Raw genomic sequence first — 11347 nt, forward strand, 5'->3', positions numbered from 1 at the left:
CTCGATGATCTGCTGAGGTCCTTCCAACTCTAGTATCTATGAATTTATGAATTGTTAGCCACAGCTGTAGCAGCTAATAATAGGCATGTAAGATAACTTGGTTGCAATCTCAATCATGGGAAAATGATCATTTCTCCACAGCACATCCAAAACCAGAGGCCATGGGCAGACTTAACAATACATTTTAGGTATCTCTGCATGACATTTTGAATGGTGCTGTAATAGAACATGTCAGATGGAAAGAGGCAAAAGATTCAAGCAGTCTAGGGGTTAAGCTTTAAAACTCAAAACCAGTTATTTTGTTGTCTGAAGAGGTTGATCTTGTTTTTATGAAGTTCCCTAATGGTAAGACTATTTCATGATACTCTGTCTCAGATAACTCTCCCTCCCCCAAACTTATTACTAGTCAGCTGTGATTGATGACAGCTCTTAAGAGTCCCCACACCTGAAATCGATGCAGACACATTTTCACTCCAGGATATTGATGATGCTTTGATTATCCCCAACACGGGTAGCTGCAAGATGCCACTTCAATCTTTGCTTTGCTCCATCACATGGTGAGTCTTTCACAGCTGCTCTGCACTTCTAGGACTGTTAATCATGGAACTCCACACTCTACCATGTGGGTTCAATAGCAGGGAATTAGCACAGAACCAAAAGGGCTCTTTAAAACCACAGCTGGGCCAACCCCTGAGGGTCATATTCAGGCTGCTGATGGGCTAAACTTATAAGGTTTTGCTTGGATGGCAATAGTTAGTCTGTTCCATGGGAGGGGAGATCAAAGCACTTTACAAACATTAACTGATTTCTGTGATCACATCTTCAGCATTCACAAATCAAACATGTAAAAATATTTTTCACTTCTAAATTTCATGAGAAGGAAATCTCATGAAATTGGATTTTCCTGTGAGATTTATGCCTTGCCCCTGCTTCTACAAAGGCAGGAAATACCATGGGCATGTAGCAGCAAGAAATAGAATTGTCATAGCTGGCCAACAGAGCTGCTCACTTGTAGATGTGTGAATACTTCAATAAATCATAATAATCACTGACAGAGATTCTGGGAGAGGACAGTTAAAGGATTAGTCCCAGGAGTGATTTGATAACAAGAATGCATATATGCAAACCAGTTGACTGAGCTATGATGGTAAAATCAAAACTAATGGGAGCTCTCATGTTTGCTCTGTCTTCATTATCAGTATTATGTATTGGGTGCTTGGCACCATACAGCACACAGTAGATGACATGTCAAGGCCTGGTATTCTAAAGGACTATGTTATGACTGTAAGAGAAAGTGGCTTAGTGGGGTTGAAGAGAAACACTGCCTAGACAGATGCTGGAAGCTGGAAGGTAATACTTTCAAAGCCACAGGGAGGAATTGCAATCAGAAATGGCTCTAGAATGACCCTTGCATGGAACTGAACATTTTAGATACAGGGCAGCAGGGCTAAGGTGGCAAATCCTGGGAGGTTCCTACACCACCCAAACTTTAAAACCAACTGTTTAGCAGTGGCAGAGGCATTTCTAGAATGGCAATGCTTAGGGAGTCAATTGATGTCGTGGTTGATTATATCTATCTGGCCCCTTGTGAATTCTTCATTCCACAAGTGTTAACAACTTTTTAATTGTCTAGATGTTCCACCAATCAAACTAGCTTTTGTTCTGCAATTTTACTGTTGGCTAGCCATTCCTGAGAATGAAGTGCCTGGTTCACAACCCTGCAGGTTGTTTTTAACTCATTCTGATGAAGTTATATTTGTTTTGGTTTCAACCGTAAACTGAATACTAGAGTCCTAGGCCCCTAGTGCATTAGTAAAGCTTCTAGTTTATTTTTAACTGGAGAAAAAGATGTTATTGTATATGTGATGATGATGCACCTCACCATGTAGACCCCTCTTTTCAAAAATCTAGATCCACCTGTGCAGAGCTATTGAGTATACCTGAGGTTCCTTCGGTAACTCAGTTATGTCAGTGCAGGATGTATTAGCTATGATCTATGGGGCTGCTGTATTTTCCAGGCTTCTCCGAGTAAGGTTTATTCTGCGTGTTGTGTTCTAAAAACATGGGCCACATCTTCAGCTAGGGCCAGACTGCATGGATGGGATAACTGTACGTGTAAAGGTGGTTTTACGCATTGCCGTCATCTTCTTGCTTTCCATGTAGTCTGGTCCTCCTATGTTTTGACAGACAAGCCTGTGGACTGCTTTTATTTCAGCTTACTTCATTGTCTGCAGAAGGGCAAGAAAGCAGCTGAGGATTGGCATGGTTTTAGAGCATAACAGATATACTTTTCCTCTTTTCCTTGTTATACCTCACAGTAGTGGGTTGAGCTATATAAGTGGTCCTGTGGCTGCTCCTCTGACAGTGTTAGGTATATGTGAGAATCAGGCCCTTTATATTTAATTTGCCTTGCCTTTGCCAAACCATCCTGTTGTTGTGTGAACATATAGAGATAAAATTACAAAAGATATGCATCAGTGAACTATTTGCAGAACACATGAAGAAGGTATATCGCACATTTGGGGCTAGATCCTGTTCCACCTATTAAGCAAATACATAGACCTAGGTGCCTAAGGGTGGTTCTTTTCCACCCTGCTTCAGTCCCTGAAAAACAGTTAATGTAAAAGCTATATCACACCTTCTCCTCATTCTTTTTTTTTAATCATTCAGTCTTAAACATAAGATGATATGTTAGGATATGGATGCAATATTGGATTTTCAGGGACTTGAACAAGGTGGAAGAGAATTGCACATAAGCACCTGAGTGCATTTAAACACCAAGCTGGTAGAAAAGAAGCTAGCCCCTTGTGCTTTCAATTACATCAGGGTGCAGTGAATGCAAAATGGGTGTCATCCTGATCTGATCATTTTGTATGTGGCATTGTTCTAGTGTTAAATAATTTCTGTACATAATGGTTTGCTTTACAAGCATCACTTTGACACTTATCATTTTGGGTTTTTTATATCATGCTCATTTGCTGCAATAGTATTTGGTTTTGAGTGGCTTTCAAAAATAGCTTTTCTCATCCACCTCCTCATCTCCCCACCTCTTCTCACAGCTCTTGTTGCCAGTGCAGATCCTTATTTTCCAGTGTGACTGAGAAACATGGTCACACAGAGAAATTTCTGGTAGAACAGATCTTTGCACTTAAAGGAACCATCCTGCATAATGTGGGGGGAGGTATAAATAGCTGACTGCTTGCCACCAGTGCTCAGGGAGTAGCAATCCAAATGCAAGTTCTTCTCTTGTGCTGAAATCACAATTTAAACTACATCCTCACATGGTAAGGCAAAAGGCCAAGCACCCATGTAGCAAAATCAAGACTGCCAGACCTGAACTCAGAAGGAAGGAGAGCAGTTTTGCAGACTCAGTTAGCACTGACTCATAGAAGCCCAAGCTCTTCTACCCAAGATGTTCACCCAGCTTTGTTTATGCCACACTCATGATTCAAACACACTGGGAGAAAGTGGCCGTACTGGTTTTTCCTATTTGTTTGTGTTTCCTCCTGTAAGTGCCAGAGAGATGAACTGGAAGAAAAACCTTAATTCTGAAGATCCCTGAAGTTCAGTGAAGTTCATCTCCAGGCCTGAATCGCATAGCTTAGAAACACGTCTACCAGTAATCAACAAACTGTTCTTATACCTGTTTCCCATTACATTTTAATCTAACTTCCTCCTTCTCTCTCTTTTTTCTTTTTAAGGATGATCCCTGCTACAAACAAAGCCTTTGTGGTGAACAATCTTGTTTCGGGAACAAACTATGACCTCTGTGTCTTAGCCATGTGGGATGACACTGCCACGACCCTCACTGCTACCAACATTGTGGGATGTGCCCAGTTCTTCACCAAAGAGGACTATCCTCAGTGCCAATCCATGCACAGCCATTTTCTGGGGGGGACAATGATCTTGGTCATTGGAGGCATAATTGTGGCAACTTTGCTAGTGTTTATTGTCATACTTATGGTCCGGTACAAGGTTTGCAACAATTCCCAGGGGAAGATGGCCAATGTCAGCAATGTCTACTCACAAACAAATGGAGCACAACCTGTTCAAAATGGGGTCCTGCCCCAAGTCAACCCAAAAGTGGTTGTGAGAAATGAACTCATGGAATTTAACTGTGAGTCTGCACGAAGCAGTATTTCTTCTTCCTCTAGTTCTGTGAATAGCCGCGACTGTGATGACTATAGCCTTCAAAGTGAACAGGGCACATTGTCCAGTAAGTGGAGGCCCCCTTCTAGGTCAAAACACAACATTGACCGGCTAATGGGAGCTTTTGCCTCCCTGGAACTGAAGTGTCAGAAAAAGGAGGATACGATAGACTCCAGAACTTCCACAGTGGCCCACCATTCGGACAGAGAGCCACTTCTGGGCCAGCACGAGTCCAAATTCCGTAGCCTCCTCATGTTACCTCTGGAGGGTAAAACTAAACGTAGCCATTCTTTTGACATGGGGGACTTTGCCACATCCCAGTGTTGCACCTACCCAAGAAGGATCACAAACATTTGGACAAAGCGAAGCCTCTCAGTCAACGGCATGCTTTTGCAGTATGATGACAATGACCTACCAGGGGCAAAAGGGACTTACGGGAGCTCAGAATGGGTAATGGAAAGCACGGTGTAGATAAGAGCTTCTCCCCCTCTCTTCTTACTGCAAGTGTAATAAAGTTTGGTTTTGTTGAAAGGCCATAAATATGAAATGGGGAGGAAAAAAACATTCTCAACCTTACTGGCCAAAAATACAATAAAATAAATAAAATAAAAGAAGAAAGGGAAAAAAAAAGAAAATAGGCAAATAAAATGGGATGATAGAGGAAAAAGATAATGAAAGCTAATAAGCATGTATGGTGTCACTAATGTCTGGCTCTGAAAAAAAAAAACAAAAACATGTGAATACTTCAAGGAATTTACTAGTTGTATTTAGCATTGCTTTCCAAAAGTTTCCTGGCCTCTCAGTGAACCATCAAACAAGATTATCGTAAATGAAGTTTAAAGTGGGCATAGCAGCATATATGTGATTCAGAGTTGTTGGGTTTTTTTCCCCCTTTCCTTTTTGGGAACTTGAGAAGGATACTCCCATGAATAGAAGTCTAATGCAAGATTGTTACCTTCTGTCACTGCAAGTGTTTCTTGCCACAAAACTCCAGTCAGGTCATCCATAGGACAAAAAACAGATTCACTTTTTGGCTTAATCTCTTGGTGTTAAAAGATACATATGAAGAATTTTCTTTCTTGTTCTTGGGTTGGGAATTTTTCTTGTTTTTTTGTGTTATTTTTTCAGGAGAAATGGTGTTTCCGTTCTTTTTTTCTTTTAGTTTTTATTCTCTCAAGTCCCTTTGTTATAACCAGGGATGCATACGAAGATCAAACTTTTGATGTAATGTATAGCCCACCTCCAAAACCTTCCCATATGTCCCAGGAAAATAAAATCTAGGAGTTAATATCTTTTTTTTTTAAATAATCATTTTTCTTCCATCTCCCTCACAGTTTCTGCTTGTCAGTGCACAAGGCAGATTTCAGTGGTTGTTGGTATCTGTGAGGTTTTGCTGTCAGAGACTGGGGAAAAAAAAGTCAAGATTTCATATCAAAGGAAAGAGAGAGGAAAAACATAAGCTGCTCTGGTGAACTCTCCACATTATTAATACAAATTGCTTCTGGCAAAAGTTATTTTATCTCTCTCTGTTCAACTGACAAAGAAAATGTAGACTTTCACTATATTGTGACAAAAAGCTCTCTATTGCCACAACAGGGTATGATGATATCAGTAATATCACAAGAAGTGCAGGTTTCTGACCATTTTGGGGGATTAATAGTATAATGGTTATGTTTTGAAGTAGCCACGGAAAATCAGCTATATTTGGATGTTTTTTGAATGGGTGGGCTCCCAAGTGTCACCTGCATCCTGACCTTCCTCTATGCCGTAAACATGCTCAAATCTGTTTCTCTCTCTTGCTAAGGTACCTGTTAAGAACAGCAGTTCTTTGTGGCTTTAAAACTGATTTTCAAGTTCCTTTTTGGAGAACGTTGCCACGGTTCTGGGAATGCTGTGGATACGCATGGTTTGTCCACTTGATTACACTCTCCACAGTGACTTGACTGTGATTTCCAGCATTTTGGCAGCTACAGCAATTGTGTTGATTTAATTTGTTTACTTATTTATTTGTTCCCAATGATCTGGCTGCTGGAAAATGGCAACCAATTATTTTGTAAAAGATGTATGGAGAAAGGTTGTATGATGCAAAGGAAAAACACACAAAAACTCTATGTATATTTTTTTTAAAGGCTCAGAGATATATTGTGACATGGCTGTGTACTTGATCTTGTATTCGTCATGTTTCCTACCTGGAGTTTTAGAAAATGACATCCCTGTGATCAGAATATTTTTTTCCTTTAATTTCTTTTTTGCTACAAAATGTACAGTAAAAAAACATCCTTGGGAAAAAGAACACCTTCTTTTCATTTATTTAAATGTTCTGTGGTCTTCTTTAAAATTGACACAAGGAACAGTTATTGTTAAGAACTACTAACCTTGATATTCCACATTCAATCTCTTACTCTCTCAAAACTCCCACTGACTTCACTGCAGCCAGAATTTTCCCTATAAGGTAGGATTCAGCTCAGCTCCCTGTAAAATACACGAGAAAAATGTTTTAAAATAGAATTAAAAATTATTCTTTTTATTTTTGAAAGGTTTATTTTACAGTGGTGTAGAGTACTGATCCAAGGCCCACTGAAATCAGGGGAAATCATTCCATTGATTTTAACAGGCTTTAGGTTGTGCCCTACATTACCAATGCTGATCTCATCAAAACTTAGTTTTCAGCAGCTTTGACAGCCTGCTTTTTTCATGCCTTCAGATGGAAGCTTCATTGCTCAAATCTTAATCTACATCAGCCAACTATCCAGATGGCAGCTTCATATCAATTGTTAATTATACTTTACTTTAAAATTGTATTTAAGACTCTTGACAAATTTTGCCTAGTGATTTACTTTTCTTTATTATTGAATGTAGTGGTAAGACTATTTTTATTACATGGCTGTTTCCCTTTACACAAGGCAGCTGTGTTGCTTCTATTTCAGCTGTTGATTTCATTTTCAATATTAGAAGTAGATACTATCATAAAAATTCAAGCTTAGAACCCAACACACTGGTCTTTACTGAAAAGGAAAAACTCTATTCTATTTTTGCACTCATGATTAGAGAATGTAACTCAACAGATGCACTCTTAAAAAAATGGATTCCTGCCAGAGGACCCAGGTAATAAAATCCCAAATCTAACAGCTAGAATGTTTATTATTGTTAATTATGATTTTTATTCATTTGGCACTAAAGGATTTGATTCAGTCTGTGACAACAAATTTGCAAATACCACTTAATAGGTAAAGTAAACCTTCACCCTTATCATCTTGTCAGATCTCAAGAAGGCAGGATGGGACAGTAGTTGGTGCAGAGATCACTGAGGAATTCCTAAGGTATAGCTACACTGATATTTAGGATCAGTCCTGAAAGTCTGTCACCCTAAACTACCCCACACTGCTGAGCCAGTCTGTATCTTACCTGGAGGCCTATACCAAAGGCATGTACGTAACAGGCATTACATAAAGGAGGGTGGTTGCTTTTCCAATGCTTCTAGGCTTTTGCTGGTTGCTACCCGCTGTAGGGAAGGAATGTTTTCCCTTACTGTTGCTACAGGTATGGGGAGAGAGAGGGGTTCATCTTCCTGAGAGGCACTGGATGTTGACTGGAGCCAAGGCTCACAATTAAAATAAAACCAAAACAGCAAAAGAAAATGGCACTTTACTTTAAACTTGGTGCACTCCTGCACTGAGTCCAGCACATGCCCAGAAGAGGCAATGCCTTAGCTGGACGCAGCTCACATGATGTCTAGATAGATTGGACATTTTAGTGGGGCTTTTTTGGGCATTTTTATCTAATAGTTGATTAAATCAGCTTTAGAAAAAACAACTAAAAGCCCCACTGAAGCACGCTGTAGAGCAGGGTTGAATTAACATGCTGCTTCTTCCAGTAAAGCACAGTTGTTTTGTTTTTCTTTAATATCAATAAGCAGCCTGAGGTGTACTGATAATCCTGCTGGGACTTATAAAAAAAACCCAGAGTTTCCTGGCTAGCGTCTTGTCCCTCTTTTCAGGGTGTGACCAATTGGCACATTAGGATCAGGAAGGAATTTTGCCTTATGGTCAGATTGGCATGGACTGTGGCATAGTCCCCTTCCTTGGCTGTCCCTAGTGTATTTTAATTAACTGATTCATGTCCTTGCAGTGGCAGGACATTATTAGTGCCCTCATCCCATTGCTTTGCCTTTGGCAAGTTAGGGTGTGTGGTTGTTTTCTGGCACTGTACAGATTTGGGTCTATACTTAAATTTGTTGTATTTCACAGCCCTGCAGATTGTTCTTAACTCATTCTGATTAAATCATATTTGTTGCTCTGATACGGGCTGGGGACTGACTGGCTAAGCAGCAGTTTTGAAGAAATGGCCTGGGGGTTAAAGTGGACAATGAGTTGAGTATGAGTCAACAGTGTGTCCTTGTTGCCAAGAAGGCTAACAGCATCCTGGGCTGCTTTAGTAGGAGTGTTACCAGCAGACCAAGGGAAGTGATTTTCTCCTCTATTCGGCTTTGGTGAGGCCACATCTGGAGTACTATGTCCAGTTTTGAGCCCCCCACTACAGTAGGGATGCTGAAAAATTGGAGGAAGTTCAGCGGAGGGCAATTAAAATGGTTAGAGGGTTGGGAAACATGACTTATGAGGAGAGGCTGAGGAAACTGGGCTCTTTTAGTCTGTGGAAAAGAAGAGTGAGTGGGAATTTAATAGCAGCCTTCAACTACCTGAAGGGTGGTTCCAAGGAGAATGGAGCTAGGCTGTTCTCAGTGGTGGCAGGTGACAGAACAAGGAACAATGGTCTCAAGTTGCAGCAAGGGAAGTGTAGGTTAGATGTTAGAAAAAATCGTTCTCTAGGAGGGGAGTAAAACACTGGAATGGGTTATATAGAGAGGTCGTGGAATTTCCATCCTTGGAGGTTTTTAAGATTTGGCTAGGCAAAACCTTGGCTGAGATGAGATACTTGGGGATGGCCTTGCTTTGAGGAAAGGGTTGGATTAGATGAACTCCTGAGGTGCTTCCAACCCTACTTTTCTATGATTCTATGACTGCGCCTGGTAATTCTGGATGAGGGTTGCTCATGCAATTTTAAGAATACGTTAGACTAGTGGTTCTCAATCTTCCAGCCTTATGGGCTAAATGAGTGGCATGGAGTCAGTCTGTGTGCATCCTGTGTGCAACATCCTGTGTACATGGTCAGTCTATGCATGCAACTTGCCATGCCCCTGCCTGACCCTATGCATGTGTTAATCATGTGTGTCATATCTTCCTGTGTGTCAGCCTGACCCCATGAATAGATCAATCCCAAGTAAAGAATTCAGTCATGGAGTGACCTAACACACTGGACCCACTGCACACTGGTGTGATCTAGAACACTGGGCCATCATCCAGCTTGCAGAGCTCCCTATATGTCCAAAAATTTGGAAGCAGAGGAGTAGTAATAAGTACTGCCACTGCTACCCTACCAGCACATTTCTGAACCTGTGGGAAGACCCATGAGAGAGTTGACATGGCTCTGTGTGCTGGATCAAGCCCATGAGTTGGAGATTGAGTACCACTGGCTTATACAAACACTTCTATAGGATGACTTTGACAGGGAAGATCTAGATCTGACCAGGGGGTTGGAGTAGATGACCTGAGGTCCACTCCAGTCCTACATTTCTGTGATTGTGTGTTTTTTGTTCTTTGACTCAGCCTCTCCTAGGGCATGAAATGAGGAACTGGAAGCTGATTTCCATTAATGGACCTTCTGTACTTGCAGCCACCAGTCCAAACACACTGGAAGGCATGGTGAATGACAAGATAAGTACAGCCTGTACCCAAGAGCTTAGCAGAGCATCTATGATCCAGCTAGACTGCAGCTAGGTATTTGAGATTGGGGTTCACTGTGTAGCTGATCAAAAAGTACAGGCTTAAGGGCAACCTTAAAGTCTACCTTAATGAGCATTGTACTTAAACCCTTAGGTGTTGCAGGAACTTGTGCTGATGATTCAGTAGGTGGTCCTCCTTCTCTAGGATATTTCTTTTGGATGAAATGCACAACCAGGTTCCTGACCACTTCTGTATGTACCTATGACACTTGTCAGACAAACAATACAACATATTGGACGAACTGTGCTCCACCATGCTTACAGTTCTCACAGTTTTCAGTTGAGTACCTCATTTTGAACTTTCTGATTTTTTCATATATTTAGTGACTGAGGAAGAAATAGATACACATAGATTTATCTGAGTAGGATAACGTCATGGTTCATTGAGGGGATGATCCAGCTCCCATTTTAGCCAATAGAATTATTTCTACCAATTAGTAGGAGTTAAATTCAGCCTCTCGTTCCCACAGCCCTAAAATTTTAACAGTTCTCAAGTAAAAATTCAGTTTTGGTACTTTTGCAAAAACCCTCAGCAAATCTTTTTAGATACAATTATCAAGTGATTTAGATAGAAACACATCACCGATTGATAACAGCTTTCAATAAAAGGCACCGTAGACAATTAAAGATGCTGCAGAATTCAGAGATGCCTTTGAAAATGCCAAATGCCAGCTGAACGTGTGTGTATAAGACTTGTAAGTTAATTTTTTTTTACATCTTGTATAGCAGCTGTTTCTAAAAAAAATTGATATGCCCTTTATTTGGAAAAAAAACAGGACATGATTCCTATGTGAATTACTGCCTATGTTTTGAAATGCTGAAAAACGATGTTGTCCTCCATAACATAAGACTATGAAACATTGATGTCAAAATGTGTGACACTGAGCAATCCAACGGACATTTGCCAGAAACCTGAAGTTATATATGATATGCTAAACACCTTTGTGTGTGTGTGTATACACATATATATATATGTGTGTATATATATTGGCCTCCAGGTTTGAAATCATTTCTCCTAGAGTGATTTACATCACTTGCCCAGACACCTTGAGAGGCTCTGTTTAGTCACAGACACATACACAAGGGTGTTTCAGAAACTAATAGCAATTTTGAAATAAAAGCATTTTGTGTGTAATGATCATTTACTGAATCACAATCACTTCTCAGAGGAGTCATAAATCATGGCTGCATTCCCCCATCAGTGCTCCCCACTGCTTTGTAGTTTCCTACTTTATCAAACAGATATAGCATGGGCAGCCATTTTGCTGTTAGTTTCTGAAACACCCTCCTATATCTATATCTATATCTATATCTATATCTATATACACACTCACACACCCCACACATATACACGCATAT

General features: G+C 40.4%; 1 protein-coding gene across 1 annotated transcript in view; it reads left to right on the forward strand.

Annotated features, from left to right (window-relative positions):
* The window catches only part of LRFN2 (leucine rich repeat and fibronectin type III domain containing 2), a 245607-nt gene extending 240607 nt beyond the window's left edge, over positions 1-5000 (forward strand). The window contains exon 4 of the mRNA XM_019549612.1: positions 3702-5000. Coding sequence (XP_019405157.1) covers positions 3702-4620 — 919 coding nt within the window. The 3' untranslated portion in view covers positions 4621-5000. The remainder of the gene's footprint in view (positions 1-3701) is intronic.
* The last annotated feature ends 6347 nt before the right edge of the window (positions 5001-11347 follow it).

The sequence above is a fragment of the Crocodylus porosus genome, unplaced genomic scaffold (genome assembly GCF_001723895.1).
Source record: "Crocodylus porosus isolate Cpor-Errol unplaced genomic scaffold, CroPor_comp1, whole genome shotgun sequence".
NCBI lineage: Eukaryota > Metazoa > Chordata > Crocodylia > Crocodylidae > Crocodylus > Crocodylus porosus.